The 27,644-nt window shown below is 32.5% G+C and overlaps 2 protein-coding genes across 3 annotated transcripts; one reads left to right on the top strand and one right to left on the bottom strand.

Moving 5' to 3' along the window:
• The first annotated feature begins 15,604 nt into the window (after nucleotides 1-15,604).
• LOC141662024 (serine/threonine-protein kinase SAPK10) lies at nucleotides 15,605-20,348 on the top strand. Of its 2 annotated transcripts, XM_074469078.1 has the most exons (9): nucleotides 15,611-16,092; nucleotides 16,592-16,666; nucleotides 16,958-17,059; nucleotides 17,151-17,204; nucleotides 17,308-17,400; nucleotides 17,645-17,737; nucleotides 18,491-18,595; nucleotides 18,715-18,813; nucleotides 19,690-20,348. In XM_074469078.1, exons 1-9 carry the CDS (start codon nucleotides 15,919-15,921, stop codon nucleotides 19,957-19,959), a joined length of 1,065 nt encoding a protein of 354 aa, XP_074325179.1. In that variant the 5' UTR covers nucleotides 15,611-15,918; the 3' UTR covers nucleotides 19,960-20,348. The 2 variants fall into 2 exon arrangements, with proteins under 2 accessions (XP_074325180.1, XP_074325179.1); XM_074469079.1 differs by lacking the exon at nucleotides 16,592-16,666 and having other exon boundaries at nucleotides 15,605-16,092.
• Nucleotides 20,349-23,711: 3,363 nt separating this feature from the next.
• On the bottom strand, nucleotides 23,712-25,670 carry LOC141723537 (reticulon-like protein B13). Its single transcript, XM_074525365.1, has 3 exons — nucleotides 25,235-25,670; nucleotides 24,145-24,356; nucleotides 23,712-24,049 (listed from the first exon to the last, which is right to left on the bottom strand). Exons 1-3 carry the CDS (start codon nucleotides 25,543-25,545, stop codon nucleotides 23,865-23,867), a joined length of 708 nt encoding a protein of 235 aa, XP_074381466.1. The 5' UTR covers nucleotides 25,546-25,670; the 3' UTR covers nucleotides 23,712-23,864.
• Between the last annotated feature and the right edge of the window lie 1,974 nt (nucleotides 25,671-27,644).

Here is a 27,644-nt window from a genome sequence, read left to right as displayed (position 1 = left end):
GGGCTTCTGACTTGCTAAGAATAGCGGAGAAGTTATTATGAACAAACTTAGCTCCATCAAAAATTATTTCCTTGGGTGCCATGAGAAATACGTGAGAAAGAAAATTGCCTGTAAGGTGTTTGATAAAATGTCTGTATGAAAAATCGTCAGTAGATGAGAGAGAATAAAAGTAAAAAGAGAGAGATAAAATATGAAAGTAAATAAAAGATTTGACAATCTTTTCTCTCTTTTACTTATACACGGTAAAAAAAGTAATTGTTGAGACACCTGTCAAACATGCAGCAGTAAAAGATAATTAATGGGCACGGGTATTTAGTAATCATTATTTATCACATGCAGTTTTTCAAGGAAAAACCGTTCCACTTACCAAGTAATCCCATTAATCAAGGACGTTCAGTTTTATTTTAAATTTTTAAAATTGTTCCCACGAAATAAATTATTATTACTGCTTTACCAATATTCTGTAAAAATATAACCAGTGAGATAATGACCAAAAATAAACCAAGTAAACAAATATTGCCACGTCAGAATCAGAACTTGATTTGTATCAGAATTTATAAGGTCATCAGAATATTGTTAGTATCAGGATATAAAAGATCATCAGAATATGAAATGACTTAGAGATAAAATCTCGCACAAAATATAAAATTTCATTAATATATTAAGCAAATACATTTCATGAAACTTAAATTACATGCATAAAATTACAAGATTGTCCTAAGCTACGAATCCTAACATCAACAGCTTTAGTCCTAGTCTAAGAAGACTGACAAAGCTGACAGTGAAGAGAAATGGATGGCTGTAATTATTTCTTCTTCATACTCTCAACAAAGAGAACAACAAGATGAATGATTTGCTCCTGTTGTCGGAGAGCTTCTCTCCTTTCCTCTTCTAGACGCTCAATATGGCGATGATAATCCATATAGAAGAATAAGAGGTCTGTGAGAACCTCTTGGGGAACTGAGTCCCAGATTTCATCAGGAATGGCAGTGACATGCCACTCCTGCTACCATTCAGTACACCTCAACTCGATAGTGAAAGTGTCATAGTTCAGAACTAAGTTGAAACAAACCATTTTTTTGATGAGTAAAAAAAATAGTTTGAGAGAAAATGAGAGATGTGTTGGCTGGAATGAGGTGTTGGTTTATATAACCAATAGAATACCAAGAGACGCAAGGAAAATTGAATGTTTACAGGTAAAAATAATTATACCTCGTCTCCCTAGACTGATGAGTAATAAAAACAGTCATTGGAAGCTTAAAACAGGAGTTAATGAGCACACGAAACAAGTAAGAATGACTATCCATTTACGAGTACCACTAAGCCAAATTATGTTGACTGTTAGTATCTCACCCAAACATATTCCGATTTTAAATATGACTGTTTCAGATTTTAACCACAAATAAGTCAAGTTAAAGAATCAGGATTTAATATCAGAACTTAGACTTATATCACAGTCATCAGAACATGATTCCTTAACTCGAAAGGTGAATGCCTATTTTTGTAATTCTTCACAAAAATTCTGATTTCGTTTCTTCAGAACTTAATCATCAGAACTTCCATTATTACTTGTCCTCATAATATATGCAATCTGACACATAAACTATTCATCTAAAACAACATTTATCACCATAGTAATTTTCATCATTCATATGGAGTGTATGTGTGTGCAGTCAGCTAAATAACAAATAAAGACTAAAGTCTAATTCACTTCAGTACATCTTAGAAATAAGGCATAACTAAGAACTTTACTTAAAATCTGTCATGAATCTGAAGTATACTTTAGAATGAGTTCATGCATGAGTCAACCTCAACTATTTTGTGCTCATTTTATGCATCTTTTGAAATTCCATTTTACAGTGGCTTCTCAGTGTAAGTGAGTCACGACTGCTGATCAGAATTTATGCTTTTATCAGAGTATTTCTCCAGTAACCATAGAGTGTGAAAAGTCACCACGAAAATATTTATTTTGCTTTTCTGATGTATATTACTTAATACCAGCAATGCACTTGGGTCTTCCCTTCCACATTTTTACTCTAGATCTCAAAGGAGTGCCTGATTTTTATTTCTTTTCTTTTTCTTTTGATAAGTGAGGCTTATCAGCACTTAGTACATTCTCTAGATTTACTAACATCAGAACTTAACAGATAAGAAGCATTATTCTAGTTTTTGACTTAGTAATGAGATAGACAAAGTAAACTTAACTAAGCTCAATATCAGAATTTGCTTGTGTTAAAAGATTTCCACATAAATAATTACTTCATACATTGGACCTTTAGTATATTAGAGATTACTAGGTCAGCATCTAGCACAGTTATCCTCATTGGATTGAATAGTCACGGAAACATTCATATCACTATCAGAGTTTAGAAATACACATCAGACAATAATCAACACTTAAGCAATTTTCAAATTAAGCACAGAATACACAAAGACAGTAATATCTGTAAATACTGATCATAACATCTGATATAACAGAACATAAACTAAGCAGACTTAGAGAAAGAACCTGAAACCATTCCAAGTTCATTTACCAATCTTGTAAAAGTAGCTTCACACAGTGGTTTGGTGAAGATATCTGCTAGTTGTTGATCTGTTGGAACAAAGTGCAATTCCACTGTACCTTCATCCACATGTTCCTTTATAAAGTGGTACCTAATGCTGATGTGCTTTATCATTGAGTGTTGAACTGTATTACCTGTCATAGCAATGGCACTTTGATTATCACAGTAAATAGGGATTTTAAAATATTTTAAGCCATAATCCAGTAACTGATTCTTCATCCAAAGAATCTGTGCAAAACAGCTTCCTGCAGCAATGTACTCTACTTCTACAGTTGATGTGGAAATTGATTTTTGTTTCTTACTAAACTAAGAAACCAATCTGCCTCCAAGAAATTGGCAGCTTCCACTTGTGCTTTTCCTGTCAATTTTGCATCCTGCAAAATCTGCATCTGAGTAACCTATTAGCTTAAAGTCTGATTCTCTAGGATACCACACTCCCAGATCAGCTGTACCCTTAAGATACTTGAAAATTCTTTTCACAACTTTTAAGTGAGGTTCTCTAGGATCTGCTTGAAATCTTGCACAAAGACAGGTAGCATACATGATATCAGGTCTACTAGCAGTTAGATAGAGTAGTGAGCCAATCATACCTCTGTAATCAGTAATATCTACTGATATACCAGTATCCTTATCCAGTTTTATTACAGTGGCCATAGGAGTGGATGCACTTGAACAATCTTGCATTCCAAATTTCTTCAACATATTTCTGATGTACTTGGATTGACAAATAAAAGTGTCTTCCTCATTCTGCTTGACTTGAAGGCCCAGAAAATAGCTAAGTTCCCTCATCATACTCATTTGATATCTTGACTGCATCAGTTTGGCAAACTTCTTGCAAAGTCTATCATTTGTGGAACCAAAAATGATATCATCAACATATATCTGCACCAAAAGTAAGTCCTTTCCATGGTTGAGGTAGAACAGTGTTTTGTCAATAGTTCCTCTGTTAAATCCACTTTCCAAAAAAAACTGAGCTAAAGTCTCATACCATGCTCTTGGAGCTTGCTTAAGGCCATAAAGTGCTTTATCAAGCCTGTAGACATGATTTGGAAATTTGGAATCTACAAAGCCTGGAGGTTGTTCAACATATACTTCCTCTTCCAATTCTCCATTGAAAAAAGCACTTTTCACATCCATTTGAAAGACTGTAAACTTTTTGTGAGCAGCATAAGCTAAAAATATCCTTATGGCTTCCAATCTAGCAACTGGTGCAAATGTTTCATCATAATCAATTCCCTCATGTTGAGAATATCCTTTTGCAACCAGCCTTGCTTTATTCCTTGTAATTATGCCATCACTATCAGTTTTGTTTCTGAACACCCACTTTGTACTAACAACAGATCTGTTCTTTGGTCTTGGCACTAGGGTCCAGACTTTATTTCTTTCAAATTCATTTAACTCTTCTTGCATTGCTTGCACCAAATCAGCATCTTGAAGAGCTTCTTCCACTTCCTTTGGTTCAGTCTGAGAAAGAAAAAAAATTATAGAGACATTCATTTGAAGTAGTTGTTCTAGTTCTGACACCTGCATCAGGATTTCCAATAATTAAGTCAGGTGTATGTGATTTAGTCCACTTCCTTGCAGATGGAAGATTTTCTCTAGAACTGGATGCTCCCCCATGATTCATGCTTTCTTCATCAACATTTTCTGATGCTCCCCCTGAAATTATGCTCTCTGAGTTGGATTCTTCAGAATTTAAGTTTTCAGAATTATCAGAACTTGGTTTATCAGAACTTGATGAATCATAACTTGAAGAGCCAGTTGTAGGTTCTGATGCTTCTTGAGATATGGTTGTATCTTCAGTATGCTCCCCCTGCACAGGTGCATCTTCATTTAGCGTAGTCACCACAGTTTCAATAACATCAGAGTTTAATCCATCAGAGTTTGCAGTATCAGGATTTAGACTGTCAGGATTTTCAGTATCAGAATTTAAATCTTCATTTTCAAATCTCAGCTGATCATGATCATTGAAATCTTCAAGTCCCGTTATCTTCTTATCATCAAAAGAGACATTGATAGATTCCATGACCACCCTTGTTCTCAAGTTGTAGACTCTGAAGGCTTTTGTGGAAAGTGGATATCCAACAAAAATTCCTTCATCAGCTTTTAGATCAAATTTGGATAGCTGTTCAGGATGAGTCTTAAGAACAAAACACTTGCATCCAAATACATGAAAATACTTCAGATTCGGCTTCTTTTTCTTCACCATCTCATATGGTGTCTTTCCATGCTTGTTAATGAGTGTTGCATTCTGAGTAAAACAAGCAGTCTGCACAGCTTCAGCCCAAAAATAGGTTGGTAGCTTTGCTTCATCAAGCATAGTTCGTGCAGCTTCAATAAGAGTTATATTCTTTCTTTCAACAACTCCATTTTGTTCTGGAGTTCCAGGAGCAGAGAATTCCTGCTTGATTCCATGTTTTTTGCAGAACTCTTCCATGATCAAATTCTTGAACTCAGTGCAATTATCACTTCTTATGATCTTCACAGAATCTTTGACCAATTTATACAGTTGTTTGACATGATCAATCAGGATAGATGAAGTTTCACTTTTGGTGTGCAAGAAATACACCCATGTGTATCTGGTGAACTCATCCACTATGACCATAGCATATTTCTTCTTTGCAATAGACATGACATTCACTGGACCAAATAGATCAACATGTAGTAGGTGATAAGGCTCAAGAATTGATGATTCAGTCTTCCTCTTGAATGAAGATTTTCTTTGTTTTGCCTTATGACATGAATCACAAAGGCCATCAGGAGCAAATACTGATTTTGGCAATCCTCTCACAAGATCTGTCTTGACTAATTCATTTATATTATTGAAATTTAAATGAGAGAGTTTCTTGTGCCAATCCCAGCTTTCTTCAATTGATGCTCTACTTAACAGACAGATTGCAGAACCATCAGTACTTGTTGAAAGCTTGGCTTCATAAATATTACCATGCCTGTATCCTTTCAGAACAACTTTGCCTGTAGATTTACTTACAACTTCACAGTGTTCTTCAAAAAAATCCATATGATAACCTCTGTCACAGATTTGACTAACACTAAGCAGATTGTGTTTAAGTCCTGAGACCAGAGCTACTTCTTTAATGATGACATTCCAAAGATTGATATTGCCATATCCCAGTGTTTTTCCAATGTTTCCATCTCCATAAGAAACACTTGGGCCAGCTTTCTCCACAAAGTCTGATAGCAGAGCTTTATTTCCAATCATATGTCCTGAGCATCCACTGTCCAGAACTAGGATATTTTTTCTGTTGCCCTGCAATCACAAAGACCACTAATGATTAGTTTTAAGGACCCAGACTTGCTTGGATCCTTTGGCCTTATTAAGTTTGTTAACATTTGCAGCGGATTTAGCATCAGAGTTTATGTTAACATTTTTCTTATCAGAATTTACACTGTCAGACTTTGTATCAGAACTTACACTAGAAGGAACAATGCTAACTTTCTTTAAAGAAGGTTTTATTTGATAATAATCATAGTACAAACTATGATATTCCTAACAAGTATAAATGGAATGCCATAAACTACCACAATGAAACAAGGATTTTGTGGCCTATATCTGACAGACTGACTCTTAACTCCTGACTTTGAAGGTAAGGAGTTTATGTTCTTATTCTTCCTGCAAAAAGAAGCCAGATGGTTAGAACTTCCACAGTTATGACATGTATTTCTAGGAGCATTGGGAACAGACTTAAAATCATTACTTTTATTCACACCTTCCTTTCAATTCCTATTTTTCCTAGGTGACTTTACCTTGTTTACATTCTTAACATCTTTCAGCTTATGTTTAAGCTGCTTCTTAGTCATTAAGCCTACGTTAACTTCAGTTGGCTTTTCCTGTTTTAGTTTGTCAGAAGTTAATTCCTCTTTAACTTTTGATTTCTCAATATCAGTCTTTACAGCTACAAACTTAACAGGTTTTACCTTTGGCTTTTGTTTAACAACTATAGGCTTAATTTCAACAGTTCCTTTATCATTATTATCATCTCCATAACCTAAGTCCTCTTTTCGGTTTCCACTACTTAACAAATTCTGAGTTGTTCTGCCAGAGTTAGTCCAAGTCCTAACAATCTCTCTTTCCTTTTCTAACTCAGTTTTTAGAGATTCATTCATTTTAAGTACTTCATCCCTAACATAGAAAGCATCATCTCTATCTTTCTGAGTTTGATGGAACATGACTAACCCTTTTTCTAAATAATCATTCCTCTTTTTACAAGCAAGATTTTCAAAAGTTAATCTTTCACATGTTAAAGTTTGATCTCTATAACTAATGAACATGGTTTAAGATATCTTCTCAACTCATTAATATCATCAGTATGAAAGGCATAAGTAGTTTGAGGTACCTTTAACTCAGCAGCATCAGAACTGCTATCAGCATTTGCCATATCAGCATTTGCCATCAAGGCATAGTTCTCCTCACTTTCAGAATCTGAAGTGTCTGTCCAGCTTTTCTTCTTTGTGAAAAGAGCCTTGCCTTTGTCACTCTTCACTTTCTTGCAATCAGGAGATATATGGCCTTTCTCACCACAGTTGTAGCATTTGACATTTATGTAATCTCCTCTGTCAGACTTTCCTCCTTTGCCTTCAGATTTTCTGAAATTCTTCTTATCAGAACTTACACCTTTCCTGGAAAACTTCTTTCCCTTCCTAAATTTTCTGTATGCAATCCTTGTGATTCCTTTCACCATAAGAGCACACAGCTTCATCATCTCTTCATCAGCATCCATCTCAGGCAAGCTTTCAGTTTCTGAATCATCATCACTATCAGAACTTGATGACTCAGTATCAAACTTTGTGATGAGCGCTTTTCCCTTGCCTTTCCTTGAGGTAGCTGCTTTGGGAGATTTTTCCTTAGCCTTAAGAGCAATTGTCCTTGACTTTCCTCCTTTCCTCTTGCTTCTTTGTTCCATCTCAAGTTCATGAGTCTTGAGCATCCCATAAATTTCATCAAGAGTTGTTTCTTCAAGATTATAGTTGTCTCTTATAATTGTGGCCTTCAAATCCCAACTTTCAGAAAGAGCTAACAGGAATTTAAGGTTTGAATCTTCAAGATCATACTCCTTATCTAGTGACAAATCATTCAAGAGTTTGACGAATCTGTCATATAAATCATTCAATGACTCATTAGACTTTGAGTCAAAGTGTTCATACTCTTGAGTGAGTATAGTCTTCCTGTTCTTCTTAATCGAATCAGTTCCCTGACATCTTGTCTTTAAGGCTTCCCATATCTCCTTTGCAGTCTTGCAGTTAATTACCCTGTTTGACATTAAATTATCAATGGCACTATGCAGCAAGTGTCGTACCTTAGCATCCTTAGCAATTGATGTGATATCTTCAGCGGTGTAATCACTCTTCTCCTTTGGTACAGATTTTGCTGTTTCACCTGCAACTGCAACAACGAGTTTGGTTGGCTTGTGAGGTCCTTCATTGATTCTGTCAAGATATTCTGGATCTGTAGTTTCCAGAAATATAGTCATCCTCACCTTCCATATGGGGTATTCAGATGGTTTCAGTACAGGAACTCTAATAGCCTCATATCGACTATGGATTTGAGTCTTTGGAGGTTCTTCAGTTTTGGTGGGCTTGGTTGGAGTTTCTGCTTCAGACATGATTGTTTTTGGATCTTAAATTGTTTGTGTGTTAACAGATAGACTCTAATACCACTTGTTAGGTCACACACACTGTAGAAGGGGGGTTGAATACAGTGTATAGCACAATCAAATCGAATTCAAAGAACACAAGTAACAGAAAACAAACTTTATTAAACTCTGTTACAATGTGGAACTGTCATCTCTCAGTGATGAACAAAATATCACGAGAGCTGCTAGAGTTACAATGAATATTATTCTTGATAAAGATAACACTTATAGTGTAAACCCTATGTCTGTGTTTATATACTACACAGTTACAAGATAATCGATAATTGATATGAAATATAATTCTACTTCCTAAAATATATCAATCAATTATCTTTTCTTCCAAGTATTTTATTCTCCATAGAATTCCTTCTTCATGCATATCTCTTCTTGCGTTTGTCTTGATTTTCTTTCCTTTCAATCAGCCGCCTTCCTTATTTGAAAGTCTCCTTAAGTCCTGATATTATCTCCTGATAAATATCTCCTGATAACTTAAGTTCTAACAACTTAAGTTCTGACTTCAGTATAAGTGTTGATATCCAGTTAAGTACTGATTTATCCTATTTAAGTAAGATCTGAAAACTAAACACAAATCATATTAGACATGCCATTATCAAATATATCTAACAATTATCATGATTATTCCAACTCTAACTTTCTTATAACGATTAGTGTTTGTGCCCTATAAACAACACTACTATATTTTATTAATGACATTTGGATTATTAATGTACATGTTCTACCGATTATTCTCTTTATAATTTATTATGTATTAATTTATTGCAATATAAAAATTAGATTAATAAATTTCATTAGAATATGATATGCATTATATATCTCTAAGTATGTGACTTAGAAATGAGATTATGAGAACATAATCAATATTCCTAAAATTCCTAGTCGAGTATTATTAAGGGACAATAATAATACATTAAGATAGTGTGTTTGTCGACTGATGATCACATCTCATTGATCATAAGTACTGTGATACTAAAGTCGAAAACACATGCACATGTGAATATACATGGTGCTGAATAGACCCAATGTGAGATTCTACATGTATGTTGTGTCATAAGTAATTCTCATAGTGATAATGATTTAATGGTCCTTAGACTTGAAATTATTATATTTCTATACGAGAATTAATATGCTTTGATTATATTAAAAATTACTTTTGACCAGGTAATGATTATTATGAATCGTACGAGAAATATGAATGATCTAAAAATAAATTAACCATCTTATTTTAAGGAGTGATATTATTGGCCTCTTGTATGAGCTAGACTATGAAATGCGTGATCGCGCTCAAATATTGATTTAATATGATAGTCTACCCATTGATCAAGAAAAACCGGATTATACTATAATGAGGATGACATGTTACATGCCTCTAGTTTAGCATATAATATATGGTTATTGTACATTATTCACAAAAGGTTTAATCGATTACCAATTTAATTATTATTACTTGGGTAGAAATGATTTATCACTAGATGTCGCACATTGTTTGTAATTTTAATTTGGGATATTAAAATTATTTTCAACGTAATAATAACTTATAGGGTCGCACAAGGAAAGTTTGAAGGAATATTTAATTTAAATTAGGATTTGAATTAAATAGAAAATTTGAATTATTTATTATTTAATTAATTTTGACTTAATTACGTTTGATATTAAAAAAATTTGTGCACTCATAGTTCCAAGATCTAATATGTTTACTTTCAGTTTTGCGTTGATAGTACTTGTTAGGTATAAAATGCACATAGAGGGGGGATGTGTGTTTCTTGATTTTTTTGCATTTTATAACTTTTTTTCATGAAAATCAAGTTTTGTATTTTTAAGGTTTGGAACTCAAAAGACTATATAAAATTTGTTGTGAAAATTAATTGACTGTAGGAACCACAGGAAAATAATTATCAAAACTTACTTGATCTTTATTAAGAATCAAATCAGTTGTGCTACAAATATGTGTTCTCGGATACTTTAGAACACAACTACTTCGTGAGAGAATACAAGAGTTTCTAGATCTGTTTTGTTACATCTGAACTAAGGATCCGTGACATTTTTTATAGATCAACATGCACAGTTTATAGAACTCGTACTAAAATAGACTAACATATTTTCTAAAGTCCTTTTGTATATATCCATTTTAAGTGCAACAAATGTGCATATAATCTTCTAGGCCTGTGACCCTTCTTAGTCCAGTTCATCTTATCCCTTGATCTTGCACTCCTCAGGCTACATTTGTAGACTTTCCATTCTGATGATAGAATGATTTGTTAGCAGATAATCTTGAATCTTCCAAGTTGATGCTTTTTGTAATTCTTGAAGCTGTTATCGAGGTCTTCATATTGTATAGAGATGTCCATATAAATATGTAGAGTAGCTTATCGATATCTCCACTTCTCTACATGTGTAAATGACTTGTAGATATCTTCACTTCTCTACATGTAGTTTGAATTATCGATATCTCTACTTCTCTACATGTAGTTTTGACTTGTCGATATCTCCACTTCTCTGCATGCAATTTTGACTTGTCGATATCTCCATTTCTCTACGGGCCAAATTGACTTATCTACAAATGAAGTGACTTCTCTGCAAGTATAGTGACTTCTCTATAAGTAGAGTGACTTCTCTACATTCCAAATTTGATTTCTCGATATACTTTTCGATATAACTTGATATGTGACTGATTGACATTTGACTTAGAATATTTTTCAATCCACAATATTATTCTTCACCAGGCAGTTTATCTACATTCTGAGGCATGATCAGGCTTGATATTCTTCCAGAGATTTATTCCTTACTTGTTGGTTGTTTACTGGAAAAAAAACCCAGTCTAGTTTATGTAAACATTTTTACAGACTCAAGAAACATTACATAAGATTACAAGTCAACTAAATCTCAGGATTTTGTGACTTAGTCTTGTTATGTAAAAACATGTCTTGCATAACAGTGTACTTTCATGTAGTGTACTTCGTGTTTCAAGTCATGAATGTCTAACCCAAAACCGAATTGTTATGGATTAGTTTGATTTCGTATTTGTGTACCTTCATTTCATATATGTTTCATGTGGTGTTTAATGTAATTTAAAATTAATAATAAAAATAAAAAAATATATTATATATATATTTATTATTAAGTTTTTACTAATCGAGTTTTAAGTCAATAAATTATAAAGACTCAAGTGCAGTCAAGTATTATGAAATTTAAATTTTAATATATTTTATATCATTTTTTTTATAAAAATATATGTAAAATATAATTATAAGATATATGTATTCATATAATTTTAATAAATTTATTTAAATATTTATTTATTTCATGTACTTTCGTTTTGTGTCGTGTACCAACGGTAAACCCAAAACTGAACTAAATTTGTTGGTGTACTTTCCTGTTCGTTCATCAAAAATGTCAACGAAAACCTATAATTATCGTGTAGTTTTCATGTAATGTACCGAATTGTTGACTATAATAAGATCATATAAAAAAGACACAAAAAATGAAATATTATTTTAAAACGCATATGCAAAGACCGGCTTAATAACGAGTTATAGTTAAACCTCGATAAATTAATACTCAATAAATTAATAACCTCTTTAAATTAATAATTTCTTTTAACCCCGAGCTGGGCACTTTATGCTAAATTAATAATTCGCTAAATTTATAGGATAATATTTTTTTATTAATACACAAGTCCCATATAATATATAAATTAATAATTACATATTATATCAAAATTATAAATTTTTAGGATGCACTTTTATAGTAAGTCTCATTTGTAACCTGTTTCTTTTTAAAATTGATGTCGCTTTGTACTTCATCTTGAATCTTTCTTAATGCATTATGAAACTCTGGCGTACTATGTTCATATTACAAGAGCAAATTACATAATGTAATTGTTGCTTTAAGGACATTTTTTCATGAGACTGACTCCAACTGTGTACTTAGTTAAATAAGGTCATGTCCTTTTATTATTGTGGTAAATAGCACCAAGGCTGTGTATAAAAGATAAAAGATAGGGTCCTGTCTTGAACCATTTTGAGAACTTCAGGACATTACGTAATTTAATTAAATAAGTGAATCTTTTCAATTTACTTAAATTCATAAATATTTCTTAATGTTATTTTAAGTATTCAATAGATGAAAATAAATTATTATTCTGAGAATTGTATATGTTATAAAATTTTAAATAATATATCTCGATAAATTAATAAATTATTAATATATCGATAAATTAATAAATTATTAATTATTAATATATTAATATTTCGATTAGTTAATAATTTTTCATGTTCTCAACGGTATTAATTTATCGAGATTTTACTGTAATATAATAATATGCATGTACTAATTGATGATCAGAATTGTTATCAACTTTTGTTAAACTTTATCTTAATTATACTTTTACTAAATAGTTTAATAAAACAAATACACTAACTTTTACGGGAAAAAAATAATTATCCTAGTTCTTCGATTATGTACTTAGGTTTAGAGTAAGTCCAACTGGTGTCGTATATGATGTTGTAAATCAAAATATAAGGCATTCGACATAAAATGTAGTTCCAACAGAATGCCCTAAATTACTAGGACAACCTAGAGCCTTATTTTTAAGGGACATCTTCACTTGTACTAAGTTATATTTTATAATATATTTTAATGAACACTCTCTTTCTCTCTCTTCTATTTATTATATTTGAATGATGAAATCAATTTTTAATAATAAAATATGAAATATATAGTAAGAATAAGGTACATTGTTGTAGATGAATTTACTTAAACATGTCCTAAGTTATTAGGACATAATGTTTTATAACCGTCAAATTGACTCAACTTTGACCGTCAATAAAAATTGACTCAACTTTGACTATAAATATAAATTTATTTTTTCATTATTTTGAAAAACTGAAATATACATATTAAAATAGATTAAACATACTTTCAAATGATATAATTTTTATAGATATTTTCGATAACATACTATGTAAAATTTTTGGTCAAAATTCGGTGAATTTAACCGCAAAAAGTCAAATAAGACAGATACATTGGAACGGAGGGAGTATTATATATAAAAGTAGAATTAGGACATTGTTCAACTTGTTCTTACATACTCAAATATCCAGCTTGTAAGTATTGTTTATTCTGTTAATATAATTCGGGGTTGGCTGTAATAATTTATTGGAACTTGTAAGAGCTGGCCAAATGTGCGGGTTTGAACCGCACATTCGGGGCTGGTTCGTACGGAAACCCGTAATTATTCAGCCCGAATCGGGCCGGTTCAAACCCGCACAATTCGTCAAATTAGTTGAGCCGGTTACGAATATAATACTTGAAAATCGGGACCGAGCCCAGCCCGGCACTAACCCGAACTGCTCGAGCAGAAGGCGGTAAGATTGGTCCACACACAGAACTCAATCAACACATTTATAACAACAATGTACCAAACGACGTCGTTTTCGAAGCTGATAAGATTGGAGACGTTGGTGATGGTCGTGAAACTGAACCACCGCCGGGGAAATGAAGGGCCGGCCGGAACCACGGCGAGGCACCGGAAGGAAGAAGACGGCGGGGAGAGAGGTGGAAATGAGGAGGGAGAGAATATGAGGTTAGGGTTTAATGGCAACATTCGATTCGACCACGTCAAACATATATGTATGTTTGTAAGTAAGTGTGTTTTGTATGTACAGTTTAACGGAAGTGAAAGACTCTAAAGTGAAAGGCAGAAAGAAGAGAGAATGCTGGCGGTGCTTTGAAAAGCACGCACGGCCCGCGGGTTAACCGCACGAGCCCGCACAACTCGTACGCGGTTATTTTCTTGTGCGGTTACGACTTCGGTTTCCTCGATTCGAGCCCGGCCCGAACCCGGTTCGTTAATTAACATGTCGGTTCAGTGTTACCATTTCGAGTGTTCAACCCGTGTGCGGCCCGGCCCGGCACGCACGGACCGCACATATGGCCAGGTCTAGACCTGGTCTGTCCTAACATCGTAGATTCTTATAGAGCCATCCTCCATGCCGAAAATAATGAAATTATTGTCCTCAGGATAGAACATAGCACAAGTTGCAGCAGGTGGCAGAGACATGACTGTGGTCAAATTCTGCCCAAAAGGAAGTGCACAAAAGTGTTAGAAAAATAGTATAAGATCCTGGAAAGGGCATTTCCCTGCCACTTTGAGGTTTTAGAGCGATTGATTAAGAAAAAGTTCTTATTTACAAAGTGAAATCTTAAAATTTGACCATGTATGAAGCGGAAGAAATAAATGTATGCCAAATAGTAAATAGTAAGAGCTCAGCTATACTTTGAACAACTCGATTTCAGATGTCTGCAAGCCAAACAACGATACTTTCCCTCCCGAGGCAGATGCAACATATGAATCATTCTTTGACAGAGCAAAACACGGGACAACAAGTTCATGTTCCCCCGTTCCTACATCATTGGACAAGAATCCTGAATAACTTACCTGCATTAATTTGCAAAAGTAACGAAGATAAGATAATGTGAACTGTGAAGCACATGTATGAAGGGATGTTAGCAATAGACTTTAAAACAATCTATACTTCTCTGGCCTCATTTGCATTCTCCGTTTTCATGTTCCAGAACTTTAATGCCCCGTTACAGGACAATGCAATTATGGTATATCCTGAATTGTTGTAAGCTATCCTGTCAATCTGAATTATATAACTAAAGGATTACAAGTTGTAACAATCTTCCTTTAGCTCCCCATGTTTTCTCACTCAACTCGATCCTTCTTGTACCAAATAAATTTTTGCTAATTTAAATAAAAATTTGTCTAACTGTGTTCATGAACAAATTGCAAAAAATCTGTTTTACCCACATCGTGCAACTCATAAATATATGCACTAATTTCCAAATATTCTTCCCATCATTTCTCAAATATTGATAACCATCTTAAAAAATACTCATTCTATTTTAAAATAACTGTCTACTTTTAAAAAAAAATCGTTTCAAAATAATTATCCACTTACCCTTTTAATGTCACTATTCAAGGTATAAAATTTAGTTTATATTTTCACGATAAATTCTACACCACACATAATTATTGTATCACTAATTTCTATTTTCAAGGCTAACTGTCTGTCATAAATAATGGTGTAGTTAATGTAGTAAATGCAATAAATATGATGATTAATATAACTTTTTTAATAATGTTAAAATTTTTAATATGCATAATTTTTTTGAAAATAGACAAGTATATTGAAACGGAGGGAGTAAACTCTATTTATTTTTTCAAAATTAAAACGGTAGCTCAAAAATCAAAAGTAGTTTGAAAAACTCCATCAAAAGTGCTGAAATTGGTCATCACAAACCAAAGTTAACAACCACCACAAACACACAACTAGTCACAATATGACAAGAAAAAGAACAACAAAAATTGTCGCGTTTCAGGAAGCCAAACAAAACGACGTGGTATTCTTCATTCTCATCATCTAAACGCTGTCGTTTTAATTTCCACGCACCCTCCACCCACTCAGTGTTGCCCTGTCACCATCACTGCTTCTCTCTCCTCTTAATTTTTTATTTTCTCTCTCTATTATCCAACCAAAACTTAAAGCAATTTCACACAGATTCAAAGATATTAATCGCCGACCTTTTACTCTCTCTCTCTCTCCCTCCCATCTCTCTCATCTCTCTCTCTCTGATCATTTTATAAACCAATCGGATTAAATTGGGGGTTTTGTAGAGAGATGGATCGGGCAGCGATTACAACACCGGGTATGGATATGCCGATTATGCACGACAGTGATAGATACGACTTGGTTAAAGATATCGGGTCGGGTAATTTTGGGATTGCGAGGCTTATGAGAGATAAACAAACCAAAGAGTTAGTTGCTGTTAAGTACATCGAAAGAGGCGATAAGGTATAAATTTTATGCAATTATTTGTTTTAATTTAATTAATGATTGGATTTAATTAAAGTTGTTATTTTTACTTATTTGTGAAATTTACTATTTGGGGGTTTTTATTAAGTTGGGTGACGCATTTAATGTTGGTTTATATTTGGAAAGTGTTAAAAATATGAACATGATTTGTTTTTGGAAAGTTGGGTTTGTTCTAGATGTTTCTATTTTTTTAACTGTTGATGTGTAAGTATGTTTGGTTTTGGGGAATGGGTATTGCTAGCTATGTTGTGAGAACTGTTATAGGTTTCGAAAAATGCTGTCTTAGGTGGAATTTCAGCTACATTTGTTGTTGGTATATATTTGGATAGGATAAACAAACTGTATCCATTTTACGACGCGGTATTATACTATATGTTACAGTATTGGAAAATCGTACTGTTGTGAGTTAGGTTGGAAAGATTGTGTAGCTGGGGTTTGTTCTTTTGGTTGCTTATTGATGTGTTTTTGAATGTTGCAGATAGATGAAAATGTTCAGAGGGAAATTATCAATCATAGGTCTCTCAGGCATCCTAACATTGTTAGGTTTAAAGAGGTATGATTTGGTATTCTAACCTTTAAATGAGGAGAGGGATATGGCTTGAAGCCGGCCTGTAGTTGATTAAACTGAAAACTTTGTAGTAGGGACTAGGGACTAGGGACAGTTGACATACTTTACTATGTTGAACTCTGTGTAATTGTATATTCGTGTAGAGTGCATTGAACACAGAAGTATTTGTGACAGAGCTTCGCTTGTTCATATTAACAGCTACGGTGCTCACGTTTTAAATTTTTATAAATGTGTTGGAGGTTTTGGAAAGTTAATAACTCTGCTTATATATTGTAGGTCATATTGACCCCAACTCATTTGGCTATTGTCATGGAGTATGCATCTGGAGGAGAGCTTTTTGAGAGAATCTGCAATGCTGGTCGATTTAGAGAGGACGAGGTTTTCATCACATTAGCTGTTATCGGCATACAACGTTTTGCTCTATTGCATTACCTATGCCTTTAGACTGTTAATTGGCTTTTACTTGCAGGCTCGCTTTTTCTTTCAACAGCTTATATCTGGAGTCAGCTATTGTCATGCGATGGTACATAAATCTTTTGCCTGCTTAATTTTTTCTCTACATTTCTGATGATGCAAAAAAATCTGATAGTAAATTTGATTCGTTTACGATGGTATTTTTTATGAAGCAAATATGTCATCGGGACTTAAAGCTTGAGAACACCTTGTTGGATGGAAGCGTGGCTCCTCGTCTCAAGATATGTGATTTTGGGTATTCCAAGGTATCTTTCTTATACTTGTCATTCACTTTGTTTGGTTTAATATAAACTTGATTCTTGAGCTTGTAGTTATGGCCTAAAAATTTCTAGGCAAGGCAGTAAGACTTGAGAGCGTTCATATCTCGTACTACTCTAACATTGTGGAAAACTGGAAATTGTCTTCAATGATCTCCAGTGATTTAAATCAAGCTCTGCCTTTGTGCATTATATGCAATATATAATCTTTGTTGTTTCTCTGTTTTTTCAGTCTTCTGTTCTACATTCACAACCAAAATCAACAGTGGGAACCCCTGCGTACATTGCTCCTGAAGTATTACTAAGACAAGAATATGATGGCAAGGTACAAACTTAAATATGAATTATTGGATTCAATATTTTTTTTCTGATTTGAGGACATGGTGCTGAGAACTTAGTAATTAAACTTAATAATGTATTAGATTGTCTTGTTTCGCCAACGTTTTCTGCATTGATTTAATGCAAAGATCGTTAATATTCACGAGTAATATACACATTTGAAGGTACATTTTGAGACGGGTCTAGAAAGTCAGTAATACAGTCCTAATAAAAAGTAATTATTGAAATTAAAGGGTTTTACAATTTCTACATCTTTAAGATGCTGCAGGTAGTTTTCACTTGAGCAAGCTCTTTATTGTGTTTCTTCCTGGGTTCAGCCATGGTTTTGCAATTTTGCTTTTGTTAGTTCAGTTTAGTTTAGGAATTCTAATGCAAGTAATAGCATGGACAGTAGCTACTGAAAGACATAGAATTATTATTTTCAACTATCTCCATATGGTTTTTCATTTTTCCGGAACTAGGTTGTCACAAATTGTCTGGGTATTCGTAAAAGAGTAGAGAAGAGTGAGAAAGTGATAAGTAAAATTTGTTAGTGTGGCACTTACTGGAAGACTTTTCTGAATTCTATTGGAAGAAGTTTGCATTCAATGCAGACAATTCTACTACAACAGGGTTCAGATTAAAAATAGTCACCGATTGTTTTAGCCTTGCCTGTCTAACTTTCCTAGTTTGAGTTTGTGCAAGTGGTCCTCATTTCTGCATACTGATCCTTAATCTAGACACTTATCTTAAATTTCAGACTGCTGATGTATGGTCATGTGGAGTGACATTGTATGTTATGCTGGTTGGGGCCTATCCATTTGAGGACCCTGATGAACCCAAAGACTTCCGAAAGACAATACAGGTATTACATAGACCTTATGAGTTAGGTCTCTAGTGACTTGAACCACGAGCATAGTTGTAGTTAAGTTCTCTTCTCCATAAATTTGATTATATGAAAGAGTGCCACTTTGACTTCTGCAGCGAATATTGAATGTCCAGTACTGCATTCCAGAGAACATTGAATTATCGCCCGAGTGTCGTCACCTGATTTCCAGAATCTTTGTTGCAGACCCTGCAATGGTTAGTATAATAATTTTTTTCTTGCATTGTTTGAAAAAATGACCTTTGTGTTCGTAACAGCTAGAATTGGCGGTCACTCCTGTTTAGGAAGCCATAATACGAAGCTGTGAGTTTACTGTTGTTTTGTCTTATTGTTCTTTGTCTTGTGTTTGCTTTTTTCACCGGGTGCCTTTCAATTCCAGTTAAAAGTGTGCAGTACTTGTCTTCTAACACTTGCTAAAAGGTCTGGATTGTGTGATGGCATCCCTAACTGACTAGCTATTTAATCTTGCTGTGCTTGAAAAATCTGGTTGTTATAAAAAGTACTTTGTAGGTGAAAGCATGCACGCTCTAAGAAAAAAGGTTATATCTTGATTGCCTTAATTTATTGGAATTAGTTTGTTATTAAGTACTTTAATGCTGCTAGCACTGTGACATTATATGTTTTTACTTCAATTATATATCAACCGATCCAATATACTTTGTGAACATTATGGCCAAGTGCTTCTAGTAGTTACTAGACTTCCTTCCGCTATGGCATTTGCTGATGGAACTCATTTATGAAAAGTTCATTTTATTCTCGTAGTTATTGAACAGTATGCTTGTCTGTCCATAGAAAAAGACCTCTTAGATCTTCAATATTAAGTAGACTACAGTACAAGGTGCTTAGGTGGTTGGTAAAATTTGTCCATATATTTAACCTTTTTAAGTGTGGTACACTATGGAATTTGCCAGTTAGGTATTGTTGGTGCAGTTAGGAAAATGTACTGGGAGAGAAGATAATTTTGTAGTAGATTTTAGGGTTTTTTTTGTTTGGTAATTCCTTACAAAATTATTGAAGAATGGTTAAAATTTAGTACTATGCTAGTCTCATATGTTTTGCTTTTACAAGTGCAGAGAATAAGCATGCCTGAAATCAGGAGCCATGTGTGGTTTTTGAAGAACCTCCCTGCAGATCTTATGGATGATAAGATGATAAGCAACCAGTTTGAGGAGCCTGAGCAACCCATGCAGAGCATTGATGTGATCATGCAGATAATCTCCGAGGCAACTGTACCACCTCCTGGCTTGTATGATGTGGAAATGGATGATTACTTGGATGACTTAGACTCTGATCCTGATAGCCTTGATATTGATAGCAGTGGAGAAATCATATATGCACTTTGAGTACATTTTCGTACTGGAAAAAGTATCAAAGGGGGATTGTAGCATCAAGAAAAACTAATGCGGCATAATATCATAATTCTGTCTACAGTTATGAATTATGTTAGATATATTAGGCTTAGGAGTAGACCATGGACGTGCATAATCTGCAACCTTAGACACCCTGCTGTAGGGGAGAATTCAACTTCATTTATTTAATGAAGTTGTTGGCTGAAGGGTGATAGACTTTGAACTTGCAATCTGAGGTTGCTGAAGTTGTCCATCTTGCAACAATGTACTCTTAACTATGTAAGCCCCCCTCTTTGTATCAGTTTTGTATCAGAGGTCTGCTATCTGTTATTTTTATTTATGCTTCCTACCGTTGGTATATATAAAAGATCGCCCTTGTAATATGTTTCGTCACAATGTTTGATTAAATGTCAGTCTTGTCAGTCTGCATATATTGTGCTTCTCTTCTGCCTAGTACATTTGGCCTCTATAATTTGATATTGGATTTCTTCAATTCGGTGATGTTTAAAAATACCCATTTTTTGGGTGTAATGGCTGAAAATACATATTTTCAAAATACATGGCTGAAAATACTGATTTGGTTACGCATTTTAGAATTGGGTATCTGAGAAAATTACTATGTATTTGTAGTTTGGGCAAATGCATATCTTTAAAAAAAATAAAAAAGGAATACCCATTTAACAAATGCGTATCTAGTACAAACTAGGATACCCAAATGACAAATACGTATCCAAAACGATATTTTCAGCCATCCACTTCCAGAATGAGTATTTTCAGTCATTCACACCAAAAAATTGTTATTTTTAACATTAATTCGGTCAAAACCTGATCATATCATGTTAGAGGTCCTTTCTGTTTGCACATGTGATGCAAACATAGTGCATACCTCAAGACAGGACTGAAGCTTTAGATGATCATAATCGAAACTATTTGACTGAGGTACCCATTTGGATAATTTTTAAAAAATCAGATGATTTATTAGCAATTTATCAAAAAAGGGTCAAATCAGTCGTATTTTGACCAATTTATCAACGATTTTTCAAAAATCGGCTTATTTCTAGTAATATGAATATATAACATTTGGATGATCACATCTCTTCTATATATAATAGCACAAGGGGATAATATTTTGAGATTAAAAAGTCTCATTAAAAAGACTAAACTACCCCTATTTTTAATATTTATATAAAAGTTGTGTTTTGTGGGAATCAAACTCGAGTTCTTTCATTCTTCTATACAACCTCGTACCACTACGCCATATTATCACATGTGTTTTTTATCAAACACATAATATGTAAGATTGCTAAAGCAATATTTTATTTAACTTTAAAGATAGCTATTTGAATTCCGCAAAAAAAATGATAGTTACTTGAATATTTGTACAATTAATTTTAAAGAACTGAATTCCAGATATAAAGTTAGGCATAGTACATAAATGGATTATTATCTTATTTATTATTATTTTTTAGTTTGAAAATATATGAAAATATATTTTTAACATATTTTTTATTAAAAAAAGTAATTAAAATGTACATATATAATTTTTAAAAAAAATATTGTAAACAGAATCGCCTATATATAAATAATCTAGATTGGTATTAAATATTTAGATAAGTTCGAATTATAATGAGTCAATGAATTTTAGTTTATGAATTTGAAATCAGAATTTGGCCTATTATTCAAAAAATACTCGAAATTTGACTACATGACTCGCCGAAAAACATTGTCACATTCTACGTTTAGTAAATTTAAATTACAAGTTCGAGGAGAATATCTTACAAATAATGTGAAATTTTTTGATATCTTATATTAATATAAATTAATGTGTTTGAGGTATTTATAAGATCAAGTCAATTGATTATTTGTATTAAAATTACTAACTTCACTGGTAGCGCAATAGTGCTTTGGGACTTGTCCCGATTTTAAAAATATTTGAAATTTGATATGATATCTCACGAGATTTGTGAAAACTACGATGGTATATTAAATAGATTTATTTTTCATTTTTCACTTTAAAAAAACTAGCATTTTAAAAAGAATTCTTTTAGATAAACAATATTTATTGATCAAGATAATATTGTACAAATATTTTGAATTATTTTAATATTTTAAATTATTCAAATAAAAGTTATATCTATACTATATTGTAGCATTTGATTCAATACATTTTATACTATTTTAAAAAATATATATTGTTCAATAATTTGAATGAATTAACCAGTTCAACTAATATTTATAAAACTTTATCAAATTGAAAAATATTTAATTTTAGGAGAATAGTATACAATATTATCAAATTATTATATGAAAAAATATTAGAGTTGTAATGAAAGAAACTTAAAAATAGTTTAAATAACAATATAATTACAATTTTTCCTTCAAATTCTTGAAAAAAAATCATGAAGATCAATAATAAGTCTTACAATATATAATTTATTTTTATGTTACGTGATTGATACTTGGTCGCGTAAAAAACGGATATGGATTGTCTGTCAGTGATAATATGAATATCATATATAAATTATTGTAATTTATTTATTACATAATTTTAATTTTTGAATAATTATAAATACATGTTATTTAAGTAATCAATTATCTCACTAGATATTAATAATGATTATACATGTACATAAATCAGATATTTAGCATATAAATAATTAAAACCATCATAATTTTCTAAGAAATGTAACATACGATAATTCACATGTTAATATAGACACATATAACTTAATCTTATTTTGTTAAGAGTAGTGTAAAAAACCTAACATTTTTCCAAAAATATATACATTAAATTTCAAAAACTAAAATTTTTCATTAAAATCAACTTTTATATTAATAGTAGTGTAAATTTTATATTATGATTGCAAGTAATTCTGAATTCAGTTATTCATTTTTTATCTTTTTAAATTGAGTAAGTAGTAGAGAAATCAGTAATAATATAGACCAGTTATATAATTTATTTAAATAAAACTCAAAATTTTTGGTCAACTCTATATTCAACATATATACATATATGTTAGTTTTTAACTTTTTCTTTGTAAACATACCAACGACATTTTACATATTATGTTTACTAGCATAAATCCCGTGCGTTGCACGGGTTCCTATTAATATTTTAAATTTTTATTTATTCAGTTATATTATATTTTTAAAATATTTATATAAATATATAAAAATTATAAATTTATAATAAAAATAATATAATAACATGTGGTGGTCGTAATTTAGTAGAATAAATAGACTATTTTTAGTAGTTTAACAATTTAGTAGTTTAGCAAATATATAACACTATTATTTATATCTTTTAATAATAGGATAAGTTATATTCGTAATTTAGTAGTTTAGTAGGATAAGTATACTATATTAATAGTTTAATAATTTAATAGTTTATTAGATATATAACACTATTTATCTATTTTTGTAATAATCAAATTTAGGAAATTATCGTTGAACCAGACCGTTGAACAAAACAAAATTATCTCTATTCCGCTATTATAGTATAGTATAGATTTGTTTCATTTCAAATATAGACGGACTTATATTCATTCATTAAATACATTCATTAAATACAATTATACAACACAAACACTAATATATATATTTTTCTTAAAGAGCTATATTAAAAATGTTGTGTAATTTAATAATGTCTTGTATGAAAATAATATACAAATAAATACGTTAGACATTATACAACATTTACAAATAAGAATATAACTAAAAACATTATAATTACATGGATGAAAAACTTTAGAAAATAATTATGCTGGTTTATTATAGTAACAGAGCAGAAGCATACATGAACAGAAGCCTCAAGTACAATTTAGGTAGCAAGCTAGTACTGAAACAAAACAACACAACGCAAGACTGATCAGAAACTCGAAACAAAGCCTTGCAGCAAGCTACTCCGTCTTGTGTTGTTTAGTTTGTTGATGTCCAACAGTTTTATCCTTGATCTTCCTTATAACCTTGTCATCAACCATCGCGTAAACGCGATTTCCCTGCTCCCTCGCCCTCCAACAATGCTCCTTAATCACATGTCCATACCGCTTGTAAACCAGTGGTGCAGTCATCCCCGCAACAGTTCCTACACGGTGAATCGATGGTAACAATGAAGTCGTCGAATCGAAGAAATTGCTACTGGTAATGAAACCAATTAGAGAAACATAATTGAACAGGTACCAGTGTAAAGGAAAGTAAGGAAATCAACATGAGTTCCAACAACAGCAAGCAAATAGAGAGCAGTCACACTCCCCGCAAACACAAGCCACTCTTTCTCCACGCCTACACGAAACATCCATCTCACCGTCTCCTCTCCGGTTACCTTCATCGAATACGTAATCCCCCTGATTGATTCCTCCGGTATCTCCAGTCCTGATATAACCGGACCCTCTCTGCAACATCATCGTAATGCAGAAAATCATATAATTAGGCATAATAAACACATGGCTTAATTATGAGCTTTTGAGTCTCAGGTTTGCACCAATATACACATTTCCCCTGTATTACAAAAGTGTTTCTTTTTGTCTCTTAAAGTACTGAAAACCCACCTTCTAAATCTTAGACCGGGAAAAAAACATGTGTAAACCGGACGGTCCAAGGTTTAAAAGGTACGTTTAAAGTAGTTCAGGGGTAAAAAGAAACGCTAATGGTTCAAATCTTGAGATTCAAAAGGTCATTAAAAAGAAACGCTAATGATTCAAATCTTGAGATTCAAAAGGTCATTAAGCCTAAACACATATATTGTACCCAAAACACATGTATTGTACCCAACGCCTCTTGGTAGCTCCCTGGCTCGACAAGGGGAGTGTGTGAGTGCGTTTAACCAACAAAAAAACATATATTATTTAACAGAACCGATAATAGTAAATAAAAAGGCTTAACAACCTTTTGAACCTTTATATTTGCATCAATATACCAAATATACCCAAGCTTTCCTTTTTACCCGTAAAATATTAAAAACGTATCAATTAAACCTTGAATCACCCAATTTACACCGTTATTTTTCCCGGTCCTTGAATTTTTTTCCAAGGTTCAAAGTTAAAAAGATATACTTTCAGTACTTCACGTTTTTGTAACCCATGAGCATATGGGTATATTAGTACAAACTGCAAACTTTAACGCTCAAAAGGTCATTAAGCGTAATCAAAAAGGAAGACTAGACAACCAAGTGTTGGTGCTGAGCTCTTGTCCCCTTTTCGGGAGGTTAAAAATTCGACTCCTGGTATGTCGTGTGTGCATGTGTAATTAATTAGCAAAGAAAAAGACTAACTTTCCGAAAAGCCTGAGGAGATTTCCCCAGATGAAGGCGGAAGAGAAGATGAAGATAGCAGCATAAGAAACGAGAGGGATGAAATTAAACTGATAAACTTGAAGCACAACATAAAATACAGTCGCCACCGCTAAAACCAGCAGACTTAAATCTATCCTCCTCCACTCCAACACATCTCGAACAGTACTACTAGATGTCTTATTTGTCACCACCTTGTCACTTACTGGACCATCATCTCTGTGTTTAGAAACCACTTCAGCTTCAGTATGTGGTGGTGTTAAAGGTGGCTGTGATTCAAACTCAGTAGTCATTAGAAACAACAGGGGATTTTTGGGTCAAGAAAATGAAGATAACAGTGACATGCAAGTATATCTTTTTAAGGTATGAGTTGAGATAAAGCTGAAAGGACAAAGGTTGAATAAACTAGGTGTCGAGGTGTCAAACTGATAAGATATGTAGAGTGATGATGATACACATGTTGGTACATTTGATATGCAACGTGGAAGCCATACAGGTGTTTTGCGAGATGACTCCCCCTTCATTAAATTTTAGATGAATATTTTTGAGCTGGGTCTCGCTCTGGTTTCTAAAATTTCCGGATTTTTAAAAAATTTCCGATTAATCCCTAATTAATTTTTAAAAAATATTTGGCCGAATTAATATTTGAAATCTGAGTAATATTTGTAAATTATTTTTAAATTATATATTTCATATTAGAAAAATGAATAAATTAAATAATATTAAAATATTTAAAAATATTCAATTTTTATTTTGATTAATTCTCCAATTAATTCACGCCGATTCATTCTCAATCGACACCTAAACTAATTACTCCCTCTGTCCCTCTCATTTGTTTACACTTTCCTTTTTTTGATGTCCCTTCTAATTGTTTACATTTCAAAACTTTCGAAAAATAGTAAGGTTTTTATAATTTTTAAAATAACTACATTCACTACTTCTCTCTACTATACCCACTTTATACATATAATATTAATCGGTCCCACTACTTTACTCACTTTTTTAAATTTCCTCCAATATTTTATCATTTTTCTTAAACTCCGCGCCCCACCCAAATGTAAACATTTGGGAGGGACAGAGGGAGTAGTATGCAAGCATCTAGCTCCATCTTTTGGGCCATCTGGGTACTCTGCTGTTCAGTATCTAAAGTACTTTTTTGCTACAAAATGGGCCGTAATACGGGTTTTGATTAGAAGTGGGCTGTAAAACAGGCAGGCCCTTAGCAATAGGTGTATCAAAATTTCAGCCCATGTACAAAAAAGTCGTGTAACGCTACAGCGCTCCTACTAGTATACTTTTTTTCACCACTCATGCGGATCCGTTTACGAGGGCAAAAGCATGACTTCCTTAGGATCATAGAAAAACTTAACATAACATTTTAGTTTGGTGACTTAAATTTGTGCATTCAATTAAAATCGAATCTTTGAGATAGTAAGAGCATCTGCAATAATGATTCAAAAAATTCAAATTTGGGGCAGATTATCCTAAATTCTCCTCCAATAGTGATCGAAATGGTGATCAGTAATGTTCCTCACTGATCCAAATTTGGATCTGTTCTGATCTAAATTTGGTTTAATATATAATAATAATTTTTTTACTTTTATAATTTCAGTTTATTAGATTTAAAATTGATTGTGATTAATTAATGAATGTTAATGATATTTTAGATGTTAATTAATGAAATTAATATATTTTTAGCTAATTTAGTTTATAATTTTAATATTTTTTAAGTGTAGTAAAACAAATTATTTTTGATTTAATTAATTTATTAGATATAATATAAATAGTTATTCATGTTTAAATATAACATTTAAGAATAAAGAGTTTAATATGATATTTACGTATTATAATATATAAAAGGTAATTTAAATCAAAATTTAGATCACGCTGTTGGAGTTTATCAGAAATTTGAATCAGAATTTGGATCCGTTGATGATTCAAATTAAAAATTTTAGATTAAAACTGTTAGAGATAACCTAAATACCTAAAATGCAAGCCTAAGCCAGTTGAGCACAGCAATCAGTTGGCCACAGTTGTAAAATATTGAAGTGCACTTCAATTTTGGGTCTTTAGCTGAAGGAATAAGATAACTACAGTTCCATCTGAAATTATACAATTAACGAGACAAATTAGGCCTTTAAATGCTCAATCAAAGTCTAGAGGAACATCATAATTTGACATAGTATTATCATTTAACTAAACATGTCATGTTCTCAGAACAAGGGGTTAAAAACATATAAAGTGGAAGTCACTTTGTTTTGTTTCTATGATTCCATTCACCAAGGAAAAAGGTACTTGGTTGAGTTGGTTAAAAAAAAGATAAGACAGCCAACAATAATGAGATTATCCTATGGGGTGGGAATTAACCGACGAAATTACAAAGTTTTTTAAA

This window comes from Apium graveolens, chromosome 5 (assembly GCF_009905375.1).
Source record: "Apium graveolens cultivar Ventura chromosome 5, ASM990537v1, whole genome shotgun sequence".
Classification (NCBI taxonomy): domain Eukaryota; kingdom Viridiplantae; phylum Streptophyta; class Magnoliopsida; order Apiales; family Apiaceae; genus Apium; species Apium graveolens.
This window is presented reverse-complemented; position numbering and strand designations above follow the sequence as displayed.